Source organism: Callithrix jacchus, chromosome 14 (assembly GCF_049354715.1).
Source record: "Callithrix jacchus isolate 240 chromosome 14, calJac240_pri, whole genome shotgun sequence".
Classification (NCBI taxonomy): Eukaryota; Metazoa; Chordata; class Mammalia; order Primates; family Cebidae; genus Callithrix; species Callithrix jacchus.
The window spans coordinates 26,514,716-26,539,885 of record NC_133515.1 but is presented as its reverse complement, the minus strand read 5'-3'; the positions used below and the strand labels follow the sequence as shown (position 1 = coordinate 26,539,885).

At 38.7% G+C, this 25,170-nt stretch overlaps 1 protein-coding gene across 5 annotated transcripts in view; it reads left to right on the top strand.

Annotated features, from left to right (window-relative positions):
- Positions 1-25,170, top strand: part of KDM3A (lysine demethylase 3A) — a 54,699-nt gene that overhangs the window by 16,672 nt on the left and 12,857 nt on the right. For 3 of the 5 annotated variants that reach the window (XM_035273392.3, XM_078348947.1, XM_035273394.3), the window contains exons 9-15: positions 6,033-6,196; positions 8,334-8,845; positions 12,463-12,667; positions 20,459-20,673; positions 23,846-23,998; positions 24,138-24,233; positions 24,569-24,696. In XM_035273392.3, coding sequence (XP_035129283.2) covers positions 6,033-6,196; positions 8,334-8,845; positions 12,463-12,667; positions 20,459-20,673; positions 23,846-23,998; positions 24,138-24,233; positions 24,569-24,696 — 1,473 coding nt within the window. Of the gene's footprint in view, positions 1-2,820; positions 2,873-6,032; positions 6,197-8,333; positions 8,846-12,462; positions 12,668-20,458; positions 20,674-23,845; positions 23,999-24,137; positions 24,234-24,568; positions 24,697-25,170 lie in introns of all 5 variants that reach the window. The other 2 variants (XM_078348948.1, XM_078348949.1) reach the window with 1 other exon arrangement.

The window sequence follows — 25,170 nt, the reverse complement described above, 5'->3', positions numbered from 1 at the left end:
AATCTGAATGCACTTGTCACATGGATAGTTTCCTGTGTTATAGTTATCAAAAACACTTTTAATGATGCTCTGCCCCAGGCTGGAGTTTAAAATTTAAATACTGACCAAACTAATGTTAAGATTGTTGTCAGCATTTGAAAGAGAACCTTGAGGTCTCGGGGAGCAAGGCCAGGAAAAATGGCATGGGGAGTGGGCCAGGGTCAATGAATAAATCTAGGTTTCTTGATTAAGGGCAGACTGGACTACAGCATTGACTAGAACCAAAGCTAGCACTGTGCACACAAACACTTGAGTCTGTGTAGCTAGGATGGTTAATTGGCTTTTTTGAATCTTTTGCCTGTGTATAGCCAACAGGAACTTTGATAATTTACCAAAAGCTTTGTAAACCAAAGTGTCTGAAGCCTCTGTCTTCCTTTGAATGGTAAATAGGCTTTGACTTCTTGGGTGGAGGCTCAGGTTTGTGAAAGAATGAAGAAGTAATTATGGAAATTAGTCTTACTGCCTTTCATTTTTGCCTTAAAGTTTAGAAGGTAATTTAAAGTACATCCATTCAAGAAACTGCAGTTACTGTATTAAGTACTCACTGTGTGGTGGATACTTGGTCCTGGAGCTTGAAAGGTATCTCGAGTTCCTATCTCAGAGTCCATAGGACAGTGAGGAAGACACACTTCCAAAGGGCTCCCACAAGTGCCGGGGAATGCTCTGGGCAGGACCTCTGCAGGTGCCTCAAGAAGCAGCTTGGGCAGAACCTCTCAGATAGGGAGGATATGTCTTCTTTGCTGAAGGGCAAATGTTTCACTGTGGCTGGAGCATAGGAGGCATGGAAAAAGAGAAGCAAGGTCAGAGATAGGAAGTTTGGGTTTTATGCTGCAGGTGAAGAGGGAATGTCTGGGGTGTTCAGGGGTTTTCAGTTCAGGGATTGATTGAACTTTGTAGATGATGGATGAGGGAAGGAGATAAGAATAGAAAAGGGGCACTGATTAGGTTAGTTGTATTGCCCATCATAAACAGAGGTGAGGTGAGGAAATAACTAAAGGGAAGGAGAGCTATTTAGGAGACAGCATTCATTGGATTTGGTGAAAGACTAGGTATTAGGACTGAGAAAGCAAAGAAATGTAGCTAATGAAGTAGGTAGAACAAATGGAATGTCTACCTCATAGAACATGACAGTTCTAGCTTAGGAAGCTCAAGTGACATGGTCACTCAATTATTTATGATATTGTGTAGTCTCACAGTATAGAAAGGGGCTGAGCTGGTGAGGAATAGGGGTCTCTGGTCTAGAAGGGAATGGACAGTAAGCCTCTGGGTAAGTAATGTGGCCAGGACTACACACAGGATGTCAAGCTCAGAGATGATAATGTCAAATAATCCATAGTATTGGAAGCTGAGAGATAAACAGGATAGAGTAATAATTTCTTCATGTCAGATTTTAACATTAGAGAAATTGTTAGCAATCTAGAGTTAGAAGAAGTAGAGAGCAGTTCGGAGGAGTTGGTTGGGTGTTGCCTGTCTTAGGGAATGTGTCGGTATAAATAGGAGTATGATGAAAAGGAGAGCTGAGCTACGAGATGTGCTGAGGAAGAGGGGTCGGGAATAGGAATGGTGTATCCTGTTGGATAGTGGAGGGATCAGTCTGGGGTGCAAGCAGAACTGAGGTCAGTGGGAACCTCCTGTGAGGGAAGGTGCCAGTTCTTCAGAGTATTGAGTGTGTCAGTAATGAGAAAGGTGATTGAACAAGTAAATTTATAACATTCAAGGAGGTACTTGTAAAATGTGGGCATATAGACATATGTGATCCTGTCTCCTTGACCCAAATTCTTACAGGGCAGGGAACATTATATTTTAATCTTTCTCAGCATGTTGCTCATACTATGTGTGCTATTGAGCTGAATGTTGGGCACATTAGAAGCTATTAAACAAATTAACCTGCCCTGTAGCCTGGAGATAAGTTTCTTACCTTCTGCATCTAAAATGAGAAACCAAATTCAGTGTTTTAAAAATGTATGTTGCAGCTCTTAAGCTCGATGCTAGTTGTGTCATTCTAAAAGGAAGTTGAAGGTGGTAGATTTTTACCTAGGTTTTAGAAGTTTTTGAAAATATTTTTTTGATTACAAAGCTCATCTCATTTAAAAATTTTTGGTTAACCTAGAAAAGTATAGTAAAGACTCATCACTTGTAATCATACTTCTCAGAAACTCTCTGTTTACATTTTGGGATATGTTCCTCCTATCTCTTTTTCCCCCCTGCATATATCACGGAGGCCTGGGGGGGGGGGGTTTTGTTAGTTTTTTCAAACTAAAAACCTTACTCTTGTAGCCACCTCAATTCACTTATAGTCTATTATAATTATTATTCCATATTGGCAAATCTGTTCATTCTGAATGATTCTTGTAGTAAGACAAGTTTTGGAAACACCGGCCTGGCCTAGATTTTAAGAGGGTTGGAGAGATAAAGGGAGCAGTGGGGAAAGAAAGTTTTTGAAATGATGAGTGAAAGGTGAGTACGGTAACACACTCAGCACTGTGTTTTCACATCCCAGATGCATTGGACTGGCACTTTTAGGGTGGTCTTTGGAAGACAGGCATTTTGGATTAGGTAGGCAAGACTCTTGACTGCTTTGATGAATACTTTTGGTTAAGATAAACCTGTTTGCCAGTGATATCTGGCTCCTTGAAGGTCTTCTCTGCCTAGCAGACTATTCCTCAGAGTTACGACGTTGCCTGGTTAATTGGGAAAGAGTCTGCTGAGGAGTGTGAGCCAGCAGTGTCCTTTTTAGAATACTATCATACACTCAATTATATTATCTCCATCTGCTGGCAGGGGGAACTATTGCCATGACTGGTATAGAAGACCTTCAGGGAAAACTCTTCAGGTAAGAAGAAACTTTGACCCTTTGTTGAGTCAGAGGCCAGGGCAGAGATGCACTCACAAACGCCAGTTTGGGAATTGGAGTCCTCTTCCTGTTGAGCTAAACCTTAGGAAAGTTGCAGCGGGAAATACTTCAGTTTCTTAAAGGAAAAGCACGCTAAGTTATGCTACTTCACAGGGTGACAGAACTGAGAAAATTTTCACAGTGTTTTTCTGCTTTAAGACAGCTCATCTCTAAAATTGATTTTAGTGCCAGGCACTATGGTAAAGCACAGCCCTATAAAGTATGCTTCATAGAAACACAGTGCTAGGAAGTGTTAGAGACTGAATTTCAAACCAAAGTCTAAACACCAAAATCTAATACTCTTAATCACCGTGCTGCTGCTCTCCAAATCTTTTCCTTCGTGTGGTGAATCACCCTTGTAAAAATAGTAGATTTCTTCTTTCTTTCTTCCTTCCCTCCTTCCTTCTGTTCCTTGATCCCTCCTTCCAACAAGTATTTATTGCATATTTAGCGTATGCTAAACTGATCCTCAGTGGTGATCATTACTTCCTATCACTTGAGGTAACTCGTAAGAGTTACTGATTTATAGCTATTTAAAAATGTTATTTTCTAATATCATTCACTCATTCATATGTTCATTCCACCAGTCTTATTTATTGAGCATCCACTGTATGTTTGGTTTTATGAAGTATAACAGAGTGGGCACAAGAGCAGGGCCTTTCTCATAAAGAGTATGTGTCCCATTGTGAGGAGACTGACAATAAATAAGTGAAAGGTACTTTCATAGTGTGATAAGTGCTATGAAAGGTGTAAACAGGAATATGATAAAGAGTAAGGGACAGCTTTTGGGATGCTACTTTAGAAAAGAGTAATGAAATTCTGAGAGGGAGACATTTTAACAGACTTGAGGGTGAAGAAATAGAACCAACCAGCCATGGAAAATGATGTAGTGAGAGAGATAACAAGTTCGAGGCCCAGGCAAGAAAGGGCTCAGAACACTAGGAGATGAGAATGGAAGCCAGTGTAGTTGGAGTACTGTGAGCTATGGGAGCAGTGAAAGAGATGGGGGGAGGAGGGGCAGCAGTGGGTAGGAGACTGGACCACATGGGATTCTTGTAGGCAGTGAACTGCTTGATCTTATTTGGTTTATGTTTTATAGAGATTGTTCTGTGGTAGGAGATGTGTAGCTTAGGGAAAAGATGGTAGTGGTGGCATGGAAAGAAATGGGTAGATTCAACACATACTTTGCAAATAGAGTCAAGATGTATTGGTTTATTGATTACATATGGGAAATTAGATGGTTTTTTTTTTTTTTTTAACTTGAGCAGCTTGATGGATCTTTTAGAGTAAAAATTTATACTTAGGTTTATTATCCAAATTTCTTAAGTATGTTGTTCTTGGGAGAGTAACTTAAGGAAAGGTATTAGTGCATCAGTTCTAAACACATTCAAAATAAGGGAGGTAATCAATGTGAGGATACATAATTGGTAAAACTGAGCCTTGAATACGAATTTCAAAATGATTTGGCAATTAAACTTTGGGAGACTAACCTCAGATTACCAGGGAATTGTAAACTATTATAAAGAAAAGAACTTTAGGAATAAACTAATTTCCTCATTTAAAGGATTAGGAAACTCAGAAAACACCCAAAACCAAACATAACACCTTCTGGAGAACATAAAGATAATATTTTACCAAAATTGAGTTGACTGAAATAGTATAATATATGATCAGATAATTTAGTGACTAAAAATAGTTGAAACTATGCCAAAACTTTGCTAGTGATTAAATTCTTATTTTTCAGATATTTCTGTTTAGCGTATGCTAGACAGTCTTTTCAAGGCTGTCAGAGTAAATGTCTGAGAAAAAGATTCATGAGTAGAGATACATATAAATATATTCAAAATTGTGAGGTTTTAAAAACCTGCTGGCTAGGCACAGTGGCTCATGCCTGTAATCCAATCACTTTGGGAGACCAAAACAGGTAGATCACTTGAGGCCAGGAGTTGGGGAGAAGCCTGCCTAACATAGCAAAATCCCGTCTCTACTAAAAATGCAAAAAATTAGCCGAGCATGGTGGCTCATGCCTGTAATCCCACCTACTCGGGAGGCTAAAGCATGAGAATTGCTAGAACCCGGGAGGTAGAGGTTGTAGTGAACCAAGATGATGCCACTGCACTATAGCCTGGGTGACAGAGTGAGACTCTGTCTCAAAAACAAAAAACAAAACAACAAAAAAACTATTAATGGAAGTTGTACATCAAACTTTGGAAGTTAATAACTAGAAGATGAAACTTTGGAGATTCTTCGAGTTTAGATTTGGTGGTAAGGCAGGAGATTATTGAGAAAAGTATGACTTAAAAATTTAAGCACATGTAAGAAACCTGGTGAAATGGGTGAATTGGTTTCACCTGTTTCAGCCATAGACTAGTTGTCTTGAGTTTATCTCTTGTTTCTTTTTTCATGGCGGGAGGTTTATTTTTGTGAATGGTATAAACTGTTAAGAAGTGGATTCAGTACTTAATTATTGTAAAGATAAAATTACCTGAAAAGGGACCGGGGACAGGCGTCCCAACTTTGCCCACTGGCCTGTTATAACTTGATATTTTTTGCAGCTTGAGATGACTTTTGTGACTTGATGAGCCACATAAGAGTAAGAACTGTCCTCAACCTTTATTGTATTGCAAAGGCTTATCTTGGTACCAAGTAGGCATCACTACCTTCAAGAGTCCTATGTGGTCTGGTCTTCTGCCAAACTATGCAGTAAGTGGGTGGTGGGCACTCAAGTCATGCCGAAGTGAATGCATGTGAAGCTGCCACCATTTAAAACTGTCAATTAAAAGTTCACCTCTGCATTGCATTATTAAAGTAATTCCCACCTGACTGTTTTCCTGGCACAATGATTCAGAGGTCTGAAAAAGATGAGCTTGTGATCCTTCGTAGGAAGACTTAAGTTTTGTGAAAAGCTGGAATGATTTATTTACAGCCTTAAAGTCCTTCATTTTGTACTTCATCACTTGTTTTACTTTCCTGTTTCTTTTTATTTGGCTATGGTACTGTGCTTGTTTAGTATCAAGCAAATGATCTTAAATTTGGTAGCATTTTATTATTTCCTAACTAGGAACTTCCTTTTAATATCTGTTGGTTTGATATCTTCTAGGCCTCTCCCAGTATGTGTCCTGTACAGTCTGTACCTACAACAGTTTTTAAGGAGATACTGCTTGGCTGTACTGCAGCAACACCCCCTAGTAAGGACCCAAGACAGCAAAGTACTCCCCAGGCTGCCAACTCTCCACCTAACCTTGGAGCAAAAATTCCTCAAGGGTGAGTAGTGATTTGTTAAAGATGTTTAATTATAATAATAAAATATTTTAGTAATGGCTCATTGTTTTTATCTTTGGTTGTCCAGGGAGGTTTTTCATTAGAGCTGCTGAAAGAAAAGATGGATAGATGCTTTTGGAGGTGAAAAGTATAGAAGGCACACAGAGCAACATGGAAAATGGTATAGAAGTGAAAGGAGGCCTGAGAAAGGATACTATCTTGATGTAGTGAGAAGGATCAATTGAAATAGTACAGACATTTATAGAACAGGTGTCTTCTTTCAAAGAAAAGAGAATAGATTGGTTGTACATGGAAGACTGAGGTCAGTGGGAATGTGAAGAAGCAGTGAGACATGGTTACAGTGAGAGAGTCTTCTCAGCCTTGACATGAGTTGACCCAAGTATAGTTGAGAAATGTGGCAGTAGAGAGGATTCTAAGAATAATAGAAATGAGAAAGCAATAACTGTAGGTGCTACTGATATTAACTTGTAGAGGAAGAAAATGAATAAGAAATGTAAAGTTTAACCAGAAATTTAAAGTAGGTACAAGGTTGACAGAGCAAGCAGTTTTCAGAGAAAGATCTCTTTTGGGAAGTGGTAGTGGCCTGTGTGGGCAGGCATTTGATATACAGACCTAAGATACAGGTCAGAGAGACTATGCTGTAGAAAAGTTGATTTGGAAGACTGCTGCAGAAAGGTAGGAGAGTGGTTGAGCACACTGGTTCACTGGAAAAAAATAAGCAGCCTGGGATAGAGCTTGGAGGATGGCCATGTGGCAGACAGGAGGAGGAGCAGTCTTCAAAATAGAAACGGAGGTAACATTAGGAAGTTCAGTGATATCTAAGGAAAGATTTTTCATATGAATCTTTAAATGAAAAATTCTTCTCCAGGATGAAATTCTTTGTTAGAGGCAGGAACAAAAAGGTATAATAGGAAAAAAGGACTTTGTGTTTTTCAGAGAAAGAACTCTAAGATGAATTTCCAAGAAACAAGTTCTTCAAGGCTATTCCCATTAAGATGTACAGGGAATATACCAAATCATTCTGTAAATAACCGAGTAATCAGTCAGCTATTCTATTTGTTAGGTGTTCTGATCACTAAACAAACAAGAATGAAATTATTCCCCGTTATGGCTGCTTACATGTTCATAGAGGGAGGGTTTTGTGCTGCTGCCAGTTTTTTGTTTTTGTTTTTTGAGGTTTTTTTCTTAGGAGCTTGCTCTGTTCCTAGGCTGGAGTCCATTTGCAGTGGTATAGTAAAAGCTTACTGGAGCCTTGAACTCCTGGGCTCAAGTGATCCTCTTGCCTCAGCCTCCCAAGTAGGGAACTGCAGGCATGCGCCACCACACCAGGCTAATTTTTAATTTTTTTGTAGAGATGGGGGGCCTTGCTATTTTTCCCAGTCTGGTCTTGAACTCCTGGCCTCAAGCAGTCCTCTCATCTTGCCCTCCCAGAATCCTGGGATTATAGGCATGAGCCATTGGACCTGGCCCATTGTTAGTTTTTAATTATATTTTGTGTGAATATCTTTGAAGGGATTTCTAACATTTCTAATATACATACATATTTTAGAATTTTTATCTTAACACATTGACTCTTACTAGAGATTCAATTTCTGACTCCTTGGCAGGTAGCAAGAATCCTAGTTTTTTATCTTTGAAATTCAAACATAGTCTTCATTATAGAAGAAAGAGTTAGCAGAGGTTTCTCTGAAATTTACCAAAAAAAAAAAAAAGAAGAAGAAGAAAGAAGCTTTCAGAATTGCCTCTAAATTTGACTTTTAGTTTGACACTTATAAACCACAGAGCTGCTTACCTGCTGAGTATATTCTTTGGTTTCATACGATATTTTTTTTTGAGGGAAAGCTAAGGTTCATTGTGCTGTGAGAAGTACGACTAACTTAAGATTTATGAGAACATGCAGACAGAATTTTTCTGAGTGTTTATCATATTTTTGCAGGACCACTGACTGATGACTTTTAACTCCAGCTCACAGAAACCTATCCTAAATTCTGTAACATACAAGAAATTTTCCTTTTTCTTTCATACTGGTTACCCTAGGGAACCAAACAGTTTGTTTTGGGAAGATAATGAAGAGATAGAAAGAGGCATGGATGCTAGCTTTCTATATTATCTTTTTCAGATGTCATAAACAGAGTTTACCAGAGGAAATTTCTTCCTGTCTAAATACAAAGTCTGAAGTTTTGAGAACAAAACCAGATGTCTGCAAAGCAGGATTGTTCTCAAAGTCTTCTCAGATTGGAACTGGAGACTTGAAAATTCTGAGTGAGCCAAAAGGTAGCTGTACCCAGCCTAAAACAAATACTGATCAGGAAAACAGATTGGAATCTGTTCCACAACCATTGACTGGCCTTCCTAAGGAATGCTTACCTACGAAGACTTCTTCTAAGGCAGAGTTGGAAATAGCCAGTACTCCTGAACTGCAGAAGCACTTAGAACATGCACCTTCCACATCAGATGTTTCAAACACACCAGAAGTGAAAGCAGATGTCAATAGTGATAACCCTAATAATTGTTCAGGAAAAAAGGTAGAACCTTCAGCTTTAGCTTGCCGATCACAGAATTTAAAGGAATCTTCAGTAAAGGTAGATAATGAAAGCTGTTGTACAAGAAGCAACAATAAAATCCAGAATGGTGAGTGTTTCTAAATGTTTTTATTGGTGGAAGGTAAGAAATGGTGTGTATACACACACACACACACACACACACATCTGTTTCTTGTCCTATGAGAAACTATGTGAAAATGACTTTGTAGAAATAGTTTATACAATCAGAAAAATTTAAAGAAGAAGATATAATTCCCAAATCTCAGAAATGATTACTGTTAATATTTTGGTGTACCTGGTTTCATATATATAGAAATACAGATAAACCATATTACACAAATGGGTTCATGCCAACAGTTTTACCTTGTAGGTGTCTATTAGTATTTTAAAGCAAGGATTCCATTATATGCATTTACCGTATGATTTAACTGGTTCCTATTAGGTGGGTAATTAGGTGGTTCCCAATTTTTAAGTTAAGAAAATTTTGAAACAAAATCTAAAGCAATCTGGTGATTATTTCAGCTTGTCACTGATCTTTCTGTAATGTCCAAATTGGAGTGGAAGAGGTGACCAGATCTATGACAGGTAGTTCAGATTTGAAATTTTAGAAAAGATGCAGAATCGTATCATTTCTGGAAAAGGGACTTGGATTAAAGATGTGAAGGATAGGACTGAAAAACCAGGAAGAGTCTCTTTGCTTAAGGGGAGGTCCAGCTGCACCCACAATTTAAAACTGAATTACTCTTTTTATAGGGAAAATGGTACATTGTACTTAATGCCTCTTACATGAAGTTTGAGGATGCATTATAATGGTGGTAGTTATCAGAAGCTCTGTTACTAGAATTAGAAGAACAAAATGGTTTCAGTATGTCATAAAGTTTAGCACTACTAGAATTTAAAGATGCCTTTTGATCATTGTTAGCTATGTGGGAAATTGGTATGGATTTTGTTAATGTTTTAGGTTGGGCATAGTGGCTAACAACTGTAATCCCAACACTTTGGGAGGCCACTGTGAAAGGATTGCTTCAGACCAGAAGTTTGAGACTAGCCTGGGCAGCTTAGTGAGACCCGATCTCCACAAAAATTTTTTTTTTTAGAAAATCAGCCAGGTTTGGTGGTACACACCTGTATTCCTAGCTACTAGGGAAGCTGAGGCAAGAGGGTTGCTTGAGCACAAGAGTTGGAGGCTGCAGTAAGTTATGATTGTATCACTGTACTCCAGCCTGGGCAGTAGAGCGAGACCTTATCTCAAAAAACAAAACCAACCTATTTATTTGGATCAGTAAAAATGAATATATCTACACTACCTTTTTAACTTCAGGCCTCTTTGAAATTAGAGAGCAAGATGGCTGGATTTGACTTTCTAAGCTTTTTAATATAGCATTGGAAGAATAGAAAGAACTTTCTTTGCCTAGCGATACTTCTAACCTAGCTTCTTCATTGAGGTTTAAGTTAACATAGCGTTAATTTGCATAAAACTAATTGCATAAGATTATCCTCTTCTCAGAAATTATGTAACTCTCAAAAGAAAGTACATATTCATAACCATATCCTTGTTCTATTTCTTTATTCTTTTTGAATCATCAGCTCTCACACTCAGCTAGTTTTTGAAGCAAATTATTTTAATATTATGTGAAGAAACAGTAAAGATTCTAGTGCAGTAAGCAGATGATAGATACACAAGTGAGTTATGGAATCCAGCTTTATCTCATTTAATATATTATGCAGCTTTTCCCCATCTAATGAATTTGAAAAGAAGTGAAAAACCTACTTACATTCTGGACTAGCTTATTCTGCTATCTACTGTGACTTTTGGTTGAGGCATGAGTGTGTGATCAGAAGCCTACCAGGACTTCTGAGCTGTGTCTACTAACTAGTACTGCATGTTGGTAGAGAAGGCTTGGAGAACTTTTCTCTCCTTTGTTCCACTGTCGGTCTAGAAAACAAAAGCAAAATGGAGTCAAACACCTGCCTTTTTTTTTTTTCCTCTTTATATAGGTATGTGGCTTCTCAGAAGTGGAACTGCATTTTTCTTTTGACTTGGCTCTGAATTCAGAGAATCACTGATGTTAGTACCTGTTGCTGTCCTCAGCAAAGAGTTAGATTTAGACAGTTCAACTTTCTTATTTCTAGGTATTTTCTCTCTCTTTTTTTTTTTTGAGACAAATCTTGCTCTTGTTGCCCAGGCTGGAGTGCAGTGGCGTGATCTCAGCTCACCGTAACCTCTGCCTCCCGGGTTCAAGCGATTCTCCTGCCTCAGCAACTCGAGTAGCTAGGATTACAGGCATACACCACCACGCCCGGCTAATTTTGTATTTTTAGTGGCGATGGGGTTTCTCTGTGTTGGTCAGGCTGGTCTGGAACTCCTGACCTCGGGTGATCTGCCTGCCTTGGCCTCCCAAAGTGCTGGGATTACAGGTGTGAGCCACTGCCCGGCTGATATTTTCTCTTATGAGCCAGGATGGAACAGATAAGATAACCTTGCCTGTAATCTGTAGAAGCCTTGCCCAACTCAAAGGATGATGTCTTTCAATATCTGAGTAATTAAAATTCTGTCCTTAAACTACTAATCTCTTTATGTTCTCTTCTTTCTTATTTTACCTTCTCTTTGACTAAAACTGAATAAGAGTATTTAAGGGATCAAGGACTGACAGCATCATGTAGCAATTTACATTGTGCTCTAGTCCTGCTTTAAAAAAGAGGTAAGATTAGATCACCTCTAAGGTAATTATTGAAGATGTTTATTTAATAAAACCTTCTTTCCTTTGGGATCTTGGGTTTTCTCCAGGACTGACCTCTCCCACCCATCTCAGTTCCCCAGAAGCTGTTTGTTTTTGACTTTGTTTGTTTGCCGAAAAACCTACTTCCCTCTTCTCCTTTTCCCTCAACCCTAAGAAGAGTTCTTTTCTATTTCTATGAAATATTCCTTAAGGCTCTTAACAAATGGATTCCTTTCTTTGTTACTTGCTCTGACACAGTGATTGCTCTTTCTCTTTACATCTCTACTTTTTCTTTAGAAACCATGTTAACATTTCAAGTTCTCCTGCCCAATTCAAGTTAAAACATAAAATCTGCATTTACTTAGAATTATACTCGTCTTTAGCTGGTGCTCTTAATCCTGAGTGGACCACATATGTGAAAGAAATGGAAGACATGTCAAGAATCACGTGACTGGCATTTAGAAGATAGCTTACTTCATAGACCCAGGGGCTGTGTAGGAAAGCAATTTGTTTATTGTTATTTTTGGAAGGGTTACCTTTTGCATTGTACTTTTAAAAACACACCTTAACTCAGTCTTTTTTGAATTTGGAAAGTGACAGAACAGACGTCCACTAAGGCCTCTGTGGAGGTGAACTTCAAGAGAGTTTAAATTAAATATCTGATTTGAAAACATCCTAAAATATTTGTCTTATATAGGGTTGTGAATAGAAGTATACATTAACTTTGAATTGTGACTGGCTGTTTAATTTGGGGTTTTATTTTGCCAAATGGATTCAACAAATGAGAATTGTTTTATAAAGAGAGTAACATCATTCTGATGGTTGCCTTCTGTTGATGCATTTTTAGAAATTACAGTTGAACCAGGAATGGAGAAGGGAAGTTCTTTTTATGGGAATATTGGCTTTTTGAATAGAATTCAGTCACATATGAATGTGATGTTCAAAAATTTGATGTTCTGTCTCCTTAATCATTTTATTTTCCTAGCCCCATCCAGGAAGTCGGTTTTGACAGACCCAGCTAAACTCAAAAAGCTGCAGCAGAGTGGCGAGGCCTTCGTACAAGATGATTCTTGTGTTAACATTGTGGCACAGCTACCTAAGTGCCGAGAGTGTCGCTTGGACAGTCTCCGCAAGGATAAGGAGCAACAGAAGGACTCACCTGTGTTTTGCCGCTTCTTTCACTTCAGGAGGTGAGTCATTTTGGGACAAGTTCAGATAATCTAGGCATACTTTTTATGCTAGATCATCTAGCATACTTTTGTTACTCTTTTGTCAACAGTAAATCTAGAACTAAAAAGGTGGTAGATGTTGCATTTATAATCTCTAAGTTGGAGAATCTAATTTTTTTTTTTTTGGCTGAGCAAATTGCTGACTCATTTATTATTTATTAATTGCCATTAAGAATCATCACTGTTAGAACTTCAATTAGAAACAATAAATAGCGTCAGGCAGAAGATTACTTAATAACTAAACTCAGAATTTCCAGTATCATGGAGCATGCTATATAACAAATTGTCAAACACTTAGTGGCTTAAAACAATACAGAATTGTTTTCCCACAGCTTCTGTGGGTCAGTAGACTGGGCATGGTTTAGCTAGATTATCTGCTTCAGGGTCTCTCTAGGCTGTCATCAAAGTATAAACAGGTTCCCTTCTCATCTGGGGGCTCGAGTGAAGAAGAAGCTTCTTTCAGGTTCATTTATGTTAGTGGCAAAATTTATTTCCTTATAGCTGTAGGACTTGAGCTTCAATATTTGCTATTGGTTGGAAGCAATTCTCAGCTCCAAGAGACTGTCCAAGTTGTCCAACATCTAATTTTCTTCATAGGTAGTTACACAGTGGCAGCTGGATTCTTCAAAACAGCTGGAGAGTGAGATCTAGTTAGTTAGCTAGCAAGACAGAGTCATGTATAATATAACACAATTATGGGAATGACATCTCAATACCTCTGTTACAGTCTACCAGTTAGAAATAAGTCAAGGGTCTCACCCACACTCAAGGGACAGCCATTACACAAAGACATGAACTCCAGGAGATGAGGATGATGGTGGCCATCTTAGACTTAGTCCTCTTCCACGTTCTACAATATTTTCTTAAATGGACATTAGAAATTGCTATTTATTTGATCTCCATTTTTCTTAGACAAGAGAAACGCTTTTCCAGAAAGAAAACTAACTTGAGTGGAAGCTCGAGCTATGTATTATAAATTTAATTTTAACCAACAGCTTAGTTTCCCAGGGAATTTTTATCTATCTACCTAACTGCCTGCCTGCCTACCTACCTACCTACCTACCTACCTACCTACCTATCAGTCATTTTTTTTTTCCTATACTTAATCTCATACTTATTCTTTGAGAATGATTTTGAATCTTTCTGCTACTAGGCCATAGTCACATTTCATAAAAATTTTCTTAACTATCCTTGTTTATAGGAATCTATATGTCCTCTTAAAGTCAGATATATGTGGCTTTGAGCTCCAACTCTTAGCACTTACTGTATTTTATCACCTAGAGCAGGTATTTTAACCTCTCATAATTTCAGCTTCCTTGTTGGTAAAGTGAGAATAGCACTATTTGCTCCACCTGCTTCTTGATAAATTTAAATGTAATTTTACAGAAAAATAGCCTGGCCCACAGAGCATCCTACTCAAATGCTATTTTCTTTTTTGTGTGTATATATATTTTATTGCACTTTAGGTTTTGGGGTACATGTGCAGAACATGCAGGATTGTTACATAGGTACCTACGTGGCAATGTGATTTGCTGCCTCCATCCCCTGTCACCTATATCTGGCATTTCTCCCCATGTTATCCCCCCCAAACCCCCTACCCCTCAGTGTCCCTCCACTATTCACCCCCAACAGACCTCAGTGTGTGATGCTCCCCTCCCTGTGTCCATGTGTTCTCACTGTTCAACACCCGCCGATGAGTGAGAACATGTGGTGTTTGATTTTCTGTTCTTGTGTAGGTTTGCTGAGAATGATGGTTTCCAGATTCATCCATGTCCCTACAAAGGACATGAACTTCCCATTTTTTATGGCTGCATAGTATTCCATGGTGTATATGTGCCACATTTTCCTGTCTAGTCTATCATTGATGGGCGTTTGGGTTGGTTCCAGGTCTTTGCTATTGTAAACAGTGCCTCAGTGAACATATGTGTGCATGTGTCTTTATATTAGAATGATTTTTAATCCTTTGGATATATACCCAGTAATGAGATTGCTGGGTCAAATGGAATTTCTATTTCTAGGTCCTTGAGGAATCGCCACACTGTCTTCCACAATGGTTAAACTAATTTACACTCCCACCAACAGTGTAAAAGTGTTCCTATTTCTCCACATCCTGTCCAGTATCTGTAATTTCCAGACTTTTTAATGACTGCTATTCTGACTGGTGTGAGATGGTATCTCAATGTGGTTTTGATTTTCATTTCTCTAATGACCAGTGATGATGAGCATTTTTTCATATGTTTGTTGGTCTCATATATGTCTTCTTTTGAAAAGTGTCTGTTCATATCCTTTGCCCACTTTTGAATGGGCTTGTTTTTTCTTGTAAATCTGTTTTAGTTCTTTGTAGCTTCTGGATATTAGCCCTTTGTCAGATGGTTAGATTGCAAAAATTTTTTCCCATTCTGTTGGTTGCTGGTTCACTCTAATGATTGTTTCTTTTGCTCTACAGAAGCTCTGGAGTTTAATTAGATCCCATTTATCTATTTTGGCTTTTGTTGCCAATGCTTTTGGTGTTTTAGTCATGAAGTCCTTGCATATGACTATGTCCTGAATGGTTTTGCCTAGGTTTTCTTCTAAGGTTTTTATGGTGTTAGGTCTTATGTTTAAGTCTTTAATCCATCTGGAGTAAACTTTAGTGGAAGGTGTGAGGAAGGAGTCCAGTTTCTGCTTTCTGCACATGGCTAGCCAGTTTTCCCAGCACCATTTATTAATCAGGGAATCCTTTCCCCATTGCTTGCTTTTGTCAGGTTTGTCAAAGATCAGATGGTTGTAGATGTGTGGCATTGCCTCTGAGGCCTCTGTTCTATTCCATTGGTCTGTATCTGTTTTGGTACCAGTACCATGCTGTTTTCGTTACTGTAGCCTTGTAGTATAGTTTGAAGTCAGGTAGCATGCCTCCAGCTTTATTCTTTTTGCTTAGAATTGTCTTGGCTCTGCAGGCTCTCTTTTGGTTCCATATGAAGTTTAAGGTGGTTTTTTTCCAGTTCTGTGAAGAGGGTCATAGGTAGCTTGATGGGAATAGCGTTGAATTTATAAATTACTTTGGGCAGTATGGCTATTTTCATATATTGATTCTTCCTAACCATGAGCATGGAGTGTTTTTCCATCTGTTTATGTCCTCTCTTATTTCCTTGAGCAGTGGTTTGTAGTTCTCCTTGAAGAGATCCTTTACATCCTTTGTTAGTTGTATTCCTAGGTATTTTATTCTCTTTGTAGCAATTGTGAATGGCAGTTCATTCTTGATTTGACTCAAGTCTGTTACTGGTATATAGGAAGGCTTGTGATTTCTGCACACTCATTTTGTATCCTGAGACTTTGCTGAAGTTGCTTATCAGTTTAAGGAGATTTTGGGCTGAGACAATGGGGTCTTCTAAATATATAGCCATGTCATCTGCAAGTAGAGACGATATGACTTCCTCCTTTCCTCATTGAATACTCTTTATTTCTTTTCCTTGCCTGACTGCTCTGGCTAGAACTTCCAATACTATACTGAATAGGAGTGATGAGAGAGGGCATCCTTATCTAGTGCCAAGATTTCAAAGAAACTGCGTCAACTAACAGGCAAAACAACAACCAGCTAGCATCAAAATGGCAGGATTAAATTCACATATAACAATATTAACCTTAAATGTAAATGGACCAAATGCCCCATTAAAAGACACAGACTGGCAAAATTGGATAAAAAATCAAAACCCATCAGTGTGCTGTATGTAGGACATGCATGTTACTTACTTTTTATTCTTGTTTTTGATTTTCTTTCAAGAAGCTTAAACACAAACTTTTATTTCTAAAAGTAATAGTCATAATAGAAAAATGCTGAAGGTTCTGGAAAACCACTACAAAGAACTACTGCTAACTTTTCAGTGCATTCATTGTATAATCATAAAATGTATTCAGGCACACCTAGTTGGTGTATTACGTATACTGTTTTGAATCTTGCTTTCCCATTACATAGTAGGAACCTCTTGATCATAACCTTTTCCTTAAATACTTTTGAATTTCTGGGTAAGAGCACATTATAGTAATGTTTAATAATTTATTTCACCAATCCCCATGTTGGTATTAAGATTATTTTGTATTTTTTGTGACTAGACATAATGCAGAAATGATCTTCTTGTCCATGTCCCTCATTATTTGCTTTGAGAGGATTACTAAAAGAGGCATTTCTGAGTCAGAAGGTGTATGTGTTTTAAGGCTTTGATATACATGTTCTGCCTAGTTATCCTCCAGGAAGGTTGCACCTGTGTCCTTGCCCACTGCAGGGTTTGAGCATGCTCCCATGGTCTCTGTACCTTTGCCAGCGGGAGAGGCATATCTTTTTAAAAAATCGTTTATATATATAAATTATACATATAATATATATATAAATATATATATAATTGCTTCAAATTATTTTCTTTTAAAAATCATTTTCTTTGAATTCTTCTATCCTGAGTGAAGAAGAAAGCGGCCCTATCTTCTTTTTTGTTCATACAGAAATGAATAGTGTTGGTGTAGTTGAGCTTTAGATATAATTCACTTTCTCAGAAATCTAGGTACTTTCAGGATGGACTAACTCTAATCATAAATAGAAGGGTTGATTTGAATTTCTTTCTATTCTCCTTCTCCCCTTTCATTTTATTTTAAGTTAAAAGATCGCTGATGAGCTGAATTAAATGCACAGAGTATTTAGATCATTATATCTGTGCTTGTAACTTTCAGATTCAGGCTTATTTAACAAAGTAGAGTTTTTTAAGTACTAGTTTGCCCCATTCATCCCTTTGTAAATTGCAAAAGCACGTCATAAAGTGTGTGGGTAGCATATAGAGCTGTAAAACTGTTAATGTATGCTAACATATGCATGCATTAATATATTCTGAATAACGCCTGACCCAGAATAAGCTCTCAGTAAAGGTTAACTCTATTTCACTTCCTCTGGAGAATTTTCTTCTTAAGCAGGTAAGTGCATTACAATGTGTATTCATTTGTATGTGTATGTATTTTGAAGAAACCATGAAATGGTTGTGCTTTGTACAGGAATTTGTGTTCCTGTTATGTACTTGATTTCATGTCATTATGGCTCCTCTGCTGTGAAAAGTATAACTAGATTGGATGAGAGATTGGTTTAAGTTGCAAAGCCATTTTAGGGAGGAGATAATTTTTTTTCTTTCTTCTTTGTAATATGATTAGAGCTTTTTTTTAACCCACTGTATTTTTGTAACAGTCTAGAAGTCATTTACTTTATGACTTAGCTGTTTTTTCATTTTTTACTTATTTAAAGGGGAAAGTATCTTTGCTTAGTGATGCATAGTAGAAGCCAGTCTAGTAGAAACTAGAACAAACTCCTATCTTGGTAAAAGAATATCATAATTTAACTTTTTCTCCTGTTGTTTAGAGTGAAGATTGAGGCTGCCATTAGCCTCCTCATCAAGTTTGTACCTTAGTAAACTCGTCTGCAAATAAAATAGGAATAGGGGTAGGGTCTAACTGGTAAGGCTCAGTTGCCATTACTTCCCCACTTTGAAATGCTTCCAAATTTATTTTTTAGTGTTATGACTATCTCTAATTTGGACTATCAATAATGTTATAACTATCTCTAATTTGGAGTCAGTTAAAAACTTGCATCTCTCATTTGGACTGCTTGAAATAATTTGCATATGTTAGGTAACAGTATCTTGTCCTTCCAGTTTTATTCTACACTCTTTTGGACAAATGGTTTTTCTAAAACCCAATTTTGTGTGTGTGTGTCTCACATGATGATTTTTGATAGTTGCCCAGTGGCTAGCAAAGTCAAGGTCCCCAGTAAAATTCTGAAGGCTGTCAGCAATTGACCCAACTTACCTCTGCAACTTCTACTTGATTCTTACCTATTTGAATAAACCCTTTAGTCTAATTAGTCTAGTTTTCTTGCTTTTATATGAAATACTATCTCTTGGACATACCTAACCTTTTCTTGCCAAAGCTCATTACTGTCTTTACCGTGAAGACCTCTTCATATTGGCCCACAAAACTCATAGTCAGCACTTCCTCCTCTGCTCTTATAGGAGTTAATGGACTGTTATGATACTGGTTATAGGCTATTTTATTGTATTTTATGTCTATTTCTTATGTGTCCTAGAAATATTTTATTTATATACGTATGTTTAGAGACAGAATCTTGCTCTATTGCCCAGACTGGAGTGCATTGGCATGATCATAGTTCACTGTAACCTCAAACTTCTGGGCTTAAGCAATCCTCCCACCTCAGCTTCCCAGGTAGCTAGGACTATAGGCATCTGCCACCATTCCTGGCTAATTAAAAAAAATTTTTTTTTTTTTGTAGAGACAGGGTCTTGCTGTGTTCTCTGGGCTGGTCTCAGACTCCTGGCCTGGATCTGTCTCAGCCTCCCAAAGTTCTGGGATTACAGTTGTGAGCCATTGTGCCTGGTCAAGTACTATGTTTTTGGCTAGGCATGGTGGCCCATGTTTATAATCCCAGCATTTCAGGAGACCAAGGTGGGAGGATCGCTTGAGCCCAGGAGTTTGAGATCAGCCTGGGCAACATGGCAAAACCCAGTCTCTACAAAAAATACTTTAAAAAATCAGCTGGGCATGATGGCATTATGCCTGCCTTCTCAGCCACTTGGGAGGCTAAGGTGGGAGGATCACTGAAGCCTGTGAGGTGGGGGTTGCAGTGAGCCATAATCGTACCACTGCACTATAGCCTGGGCATTGGAATGAGAGCCTGTCTCAAAATAAAAAAAGAAAAAGAAAAAAAAATTTTTTTAATGTGTTTTAAAAATTTAAAACTAATACATAGCTTGTGAAAAAAAAACATTTAAGTGTTAGAGAATATTGAAGGCAAATAATGAACAAATGTTCGGCCCTTCATTCTACTTCTTAGGTTCTGAGGCCCATTTTAATGCTTCACTTTTTCCAGGAGCTTGGATAGTAACGAGCAGCTGGAATTCATATAGGCACCAAGTACCTAACAGACCAGTGTGGTCATTGCTTCAGTGACTGTCTAGGGTTACCCTTCTTTTGTTGAGCTTTTTTCTTGAAACAGTAGGTTTATTTAAATCTGATCAGGTTATTTATCACCTTCTGTTTGTTAAAGACTAAACTTTGGTAGTAACTTGTGATTTTCCTGGCTCTTAAGTCTCAAATCCAGCAGACTGAACAACTATCCCTAGACTGAACAACTATCCCTGGAGGGAGTATGATTATATCGGTTTGAGTGCAAAATATACCTCTCTCGCCCTCTCCTTTCTCCTTTTTCCCCTCTCTAGCTTGTTGTTTGGGGAAAAAGTGTTTTTAATCTTCCTGCTGACATTGCCAAATAATCCTTGGCTGTGATTAGCCATGGAGATTACAGACAACTAGAAAGGACTTTCTTGATTTAAATAGTAATTACAAGTTGTGGATGGGCACAGTTGCTCACTCCTCTAATCCCAGCACTTTGGGAGGCCCAAGGCAGGTGTTACCATCTGAGGTCAGGAGTTCGAGACCAGCCTGGACAATATGACAAAACCCCATCTTTACTAAAAGTACAAAAATTAGCTGGGTATGGTAGCAGGCACCTGTAATTCCAGCTACTGGAGAGGCTGAGGCAGGGAGAATTACTTGAACCTGGGAAGGGGAGGTTGCAGTGAGCAAAGATGGCGCCACTACACTCCAGCTTGGGTGACAGAGCAAGACTCTATCTCAAAAAAAAAAAAAAAGACAGTAATCATGAGTCGTAAATCATTTTTTGTGTGTATATACATTATATCTTTTTTTCCCTTCTGCTTCCCCTAGGTTACAATTCAACAAACATGGTGTGTTGCGGGTAGAAGGCTTCTTAACACCAAACAAGTATGACAGTGAAGCAATTGGCTTGTGGTTACCTTTAACCAAAAACGTTGTGGGGATTGATTTGGACACAGCAAAGTACATCTTGGCCAACATTGGAGACCACTTCTGTCAAATGGTGATTTCTGAAAAGGAAGCTATGTCAACTATTGAGCCACACAGTAAGAGCATCTCTTAGGGGGTAGGATTTTTGAGCCCAACTTAATTTTTGTTGCTAAGTGGCACCAAGTCCTAATTGCTTGGGTTTTATTTTCACTCAGAAGTTTAGATAACTTTGGTATAATGAGGTTGCATTTTTCCTTTTGTAACAGGTTTCATCAGAGTTGGCCATCTATGTTTGGGGTTTATTTTGGGCCAATTACCAAAGGAGTGGAACTTCTTTTTTGTTAGGAAAGGTGGTGAAGTGATGGTGGAATTTTTACAGCCTCACCTGCAGTGCAGGTACACTAAAAGATGAGGTCTCAGATTGCAACAAAGGTTCTTAATCATGAATACATTTCAGGGAAAATAAGCATGGGAAGGCTGACTCCTAGACCTACTGAGTTAGAGTCTGCAGGGCTGGGTCCCAGAGATGAGAATGAGAACAGGTTCAGATGGAAGTGAGTATTAGAGTCAAGGTCTGAAGGGAATACCTGGAGGTTCTAGATGGGCATGTGCCTGTGTCCTCCGCTCTTTGGGAGCATTCTCACACTGATCTGGCAGCCCAGTAAGCCACAGGGATCAGGGTAGGTGGCACAGAGCCAGACCTCTTTCATGACATCTCAAGCTAGGATGTCTGGAGGACAGTACCACCTCTTCCTGTGTTCATGTGCCTCTGTGGAAATAAGTTATCCAGTGAAAAGCACCATGGGGCATCTGCCTTGCAAGCCTCATATTTTCTTCCATTGTTTTATCTTTCCCAATGGTTGAAAGTTAAAAGTGAAGCCTTTCCATTCCTCTGGTGTGTCTCTTTTTAGACTTTGCTTAACCAAATGTTTGAATACAAAGCATCCATGCCAGTCTTAAGAATTTTGATTTATTACCAGCAACTAACTGAAGCTAGCTTCAGCACAAAAATAACTTATTGAATAGATGTGGATACTGTCTCAGAGTCCAAGGAAAAGAACTAGGGCATTCCCAGCTGCAAGAATACAGACTGCCTGGGAGAAAGGGAATTGTGAGGGCCTGGGATAACCAGGGTCATTCTTCAGAATTACTTCATTCTGTTGGGGTAGTGGAAACTCTAAGTCAAGAATCTTACTACATTTTTTCCCTCTGTAATCTGTTTAAGACAAGCAGTATTAGTTCAGTAGAGATACAAAGTTTCTTTTTTTTTTTGAGATGGAGTTTCACTCTTGTTACCCAGGCTGGAGTGCAATGGCACGATCTCTGCTCACCACAACCTCCGCCTCCTGGGTTCAGGCAATTCTCCTGCGTCAGCCTCCTGAGTAGCTGGGATTACAGGCACACGCCACCGTGCCCAGCTAATTTTTTGTATTTTTAGTAGAGACAGGGTTTCACCATGTTGACCAGGATGGTCTTGATCTCTTGACCCACCCGCCTTGGCCTCCCAAAGTGCTGGGATTACAGGCGTGAGCCACCGCAACCAGCCCACAAAGTTTCTTTATTAAATATATTTAAGTAAAAGTAGTAGATTTAAAGAAAAATTCCTAAGTAAATGGTCTGGTAGGGGTACATACATGACCGCAATGTAGAAACACTTTTGGAATGTATTAGTAGCTTTGCTCCTGAATCAGCAGAGCGGTTGTAAGCAAGTGATGGTTTTTTTCTTTGATAAAGGTGAGTCATCTTAAAAATGTGTGTGTGTGTGTGTGTGTGTGTGTGTGTGTGTGTGTGTGTGTGATACAGAAAAAGGTAAGGACAATGATCTTTTAGAGCATAATTAAGAAACTCTCCTCCTTGAAGATTTAAATGTTGTTACTAACCTTTCCTCCTTGCCTTTTTGATTATCCTGCTGCTTGCTTTTTTCTCTGTGACAAGCTGGTCAGATTGGAGAGAGAAACTTACTGTGAGTGATACTGAGATAATGCCACCGTACCCAGAGGAGTTTAACTCTGATCCTGAGATTAGGGAGCAAATCTCAACTATTATTACTTTTATTCTGTCTTTTCAGTGATATATAACTATTAAATGGGTGGCTAAGAGATTTAAGAGTACTTTCTGATAAAACAGTCTTAATCCAAGTGTCCAAGGTGAAGTTCATAAAATCTAAATTGTAAGATGCCTAAAGCTATATGTATTGTGCCCTGGGCTATTACATTATAAATGAAATGGCAGAAGTCCATTCAGCAGTTGGGTTGATTTTGAATAAACTAAAGCTTTGTCATTTGGGTTGTGTTCAGTCTGAAGAAGGAATGAGTTAACCCCAAACTGGATTAGGAAAAAGATATTCTCTATAGAACAGGAATGCAGCAGCACTGATCCAGTGTTGTTCAGGAGAGATACAGACTGCAAGGAGTCTTGTAGTCAGGGGACCTGGGGCTTTTCTGTGACCACAAAAAATGCTCATACTTCTAAAAGCTTTCCGATACCTGGTTTGGTTCCCTGATTTGGCACTCCTCTATCTGGGAGAAGGGTCCAATGGCCTGTCCAGTTTTGGAAGGCTTCTCCCTCCAGTTATTAGATCTTGGCCACCGGAACAGAAAATGCTGCTTGTGGAATCCTGGGTCCTGCCTTAAGCTGCTGGATGTTTGGTCAGTGTGAGTCAGTTCTGGGTGCCTGCATCATTCCTGGAACTGGCTAAATTGAGTTTCTGACTGACTGGTAAAGGAACTGACCTTGGACCATTGTGCCTGCACTAAGTTAATGTGCAGCTGTCTCCAGTTCCCCTGAGCACCTTGGAGTTTTTAATGGGCAGTTGGATGTAGGGTATCTAAATAACCTGATGGCTCTATGCAGATTATTGGGTTTGTGGATCTGAGTAAAATTTTTTTTTTCAATTGGAGAAAGCCTGGCATGTACTGCCTTTAATTTCTGAAAGGGACTCATGACTCAGAGGTTAAGAACCACTGTTGTGTGATGCCTGTGTCTGAGCTCCAACTTGTGTAACTGCTGCTGCAGTCTGAAGAGGGATTCTGCTTGGAGCTCAGTCTCCTAGAGGGAGGTGAGATATACAGTGAGAAGAGGCATGAAACTGAAGTACAAATTCAAGTTACTAGGAGTGCTGAGGGGATCCAGGAGTGCTTCGTGGGGGAGGCAGCATTTGCAATGAAGGCTGAACAAAGTTAATCTGAAGTCTAGTCACAGGGAGAAATGACAACAACCCCTACCTTTCATGTTTGATTTCAGAAGCTCTCTCCTTCCAAAGACTAAGTGATTTACTGGTTTTTGCAGGACAGGTTGCTTGGAAGCGAGCTGTCAAAGGTGTTCGAGAAATGTGTGATGTGTGCGACACCACCATCTTCAATCTGCACTGGGTGTGTCCTCGGTGTGGGTTTGGAGTATGTGTGGATTGCTACCGGATGAAGAGAAAGAATTGCCAACAGGGTGAGAACCGATCTGATTCTCTTCCAGCCCCTTTACACAGTTAAATCAAGTTTTTTGTTGATTGGTGGTTAGTAGGTTTCTTGAAGCATATGGAGCCAGAGTCTATAAAGAACAGTTACTACAAATCAGTTATTTGCAGGTGCTGCTTACAAGACTTTCTCTTGGCTAAAATGTGTGAAGAGTCAGATACATGAACCAGAGAATTTAATGCCTACACAGATCATTCCTGGAAAAGGTATTTCATGTGCTGCAGTGATTTTCTTTCCCCTTGTCTTGGTTAACTCATAGGGGCTAGTAGTTTGGTTTTACTTTATACTCACTACCTTTATTTTAGTGTGTATTAAAAAACTCCAGAAGTGTATTAACTCCCCCAACACTTTTTGATTAAAATTTTGTGGAATAGTTTTGTATAAGAAAAGAAAATGCATTTTGGGGAAGGCCTCTGGAACAGGATGAAAGGAGGGAGTGGGAAACATAATCATGTGGGGAATGCCAGCTGCTTCTCTGTAATGTTGAGGTTGAAAGTACCTAATACCCTTGTTCAGATGTTTGCCTCTGCCCTTTCTTTAGCCCTCTATGATGTTGGAGACATTGTTCATTCTGTAAGAGCGAAATGGGGAATAAAGGCAAACTGTCCTTGTTCAAACAGGCAATTCAAACTCTTTTCAAAGCCATCCTCAAAGGAAGACCTAAAACAGGTATTTGCTGCTTATGCTAAATTCACCGTCCCTTGGAACTGTCATTTGTCTGTAAAGGAACCTGAGGTTAGCTATCAATGGAGACAGAGAGAGAGAGAGAGAGAGAGAGAGAGAGAGAGAGAGAGAGAATTCATACAGTTCATGTGGCAGTTGAGACCCATTCTGACTTTTCACATTACTTTTGTGGACTTTTCTGTGGCCTCTTTTAGTAAGTTTTACATTTTTGTTTCTTGAAAAAGTAAAAAAGTTCTAATGTAGTCTACCTATTAAGTAAGTAGCTGTCTAATTTGCAAAAGGGTTTTTTTAAAAAATGGGTATTTTGCAGAATTAAAATTATTCAGATAATCTTCAACATTTCTAAAATTACTAAATATATTTAGCTCATGTTTATGAAGAGCTGAAGGAAATAATGATAAAATGAGCATTTAGTTGCCTGTCACTCAATGTAAAAAGTGTTCATTTTCTCAGTCCTCA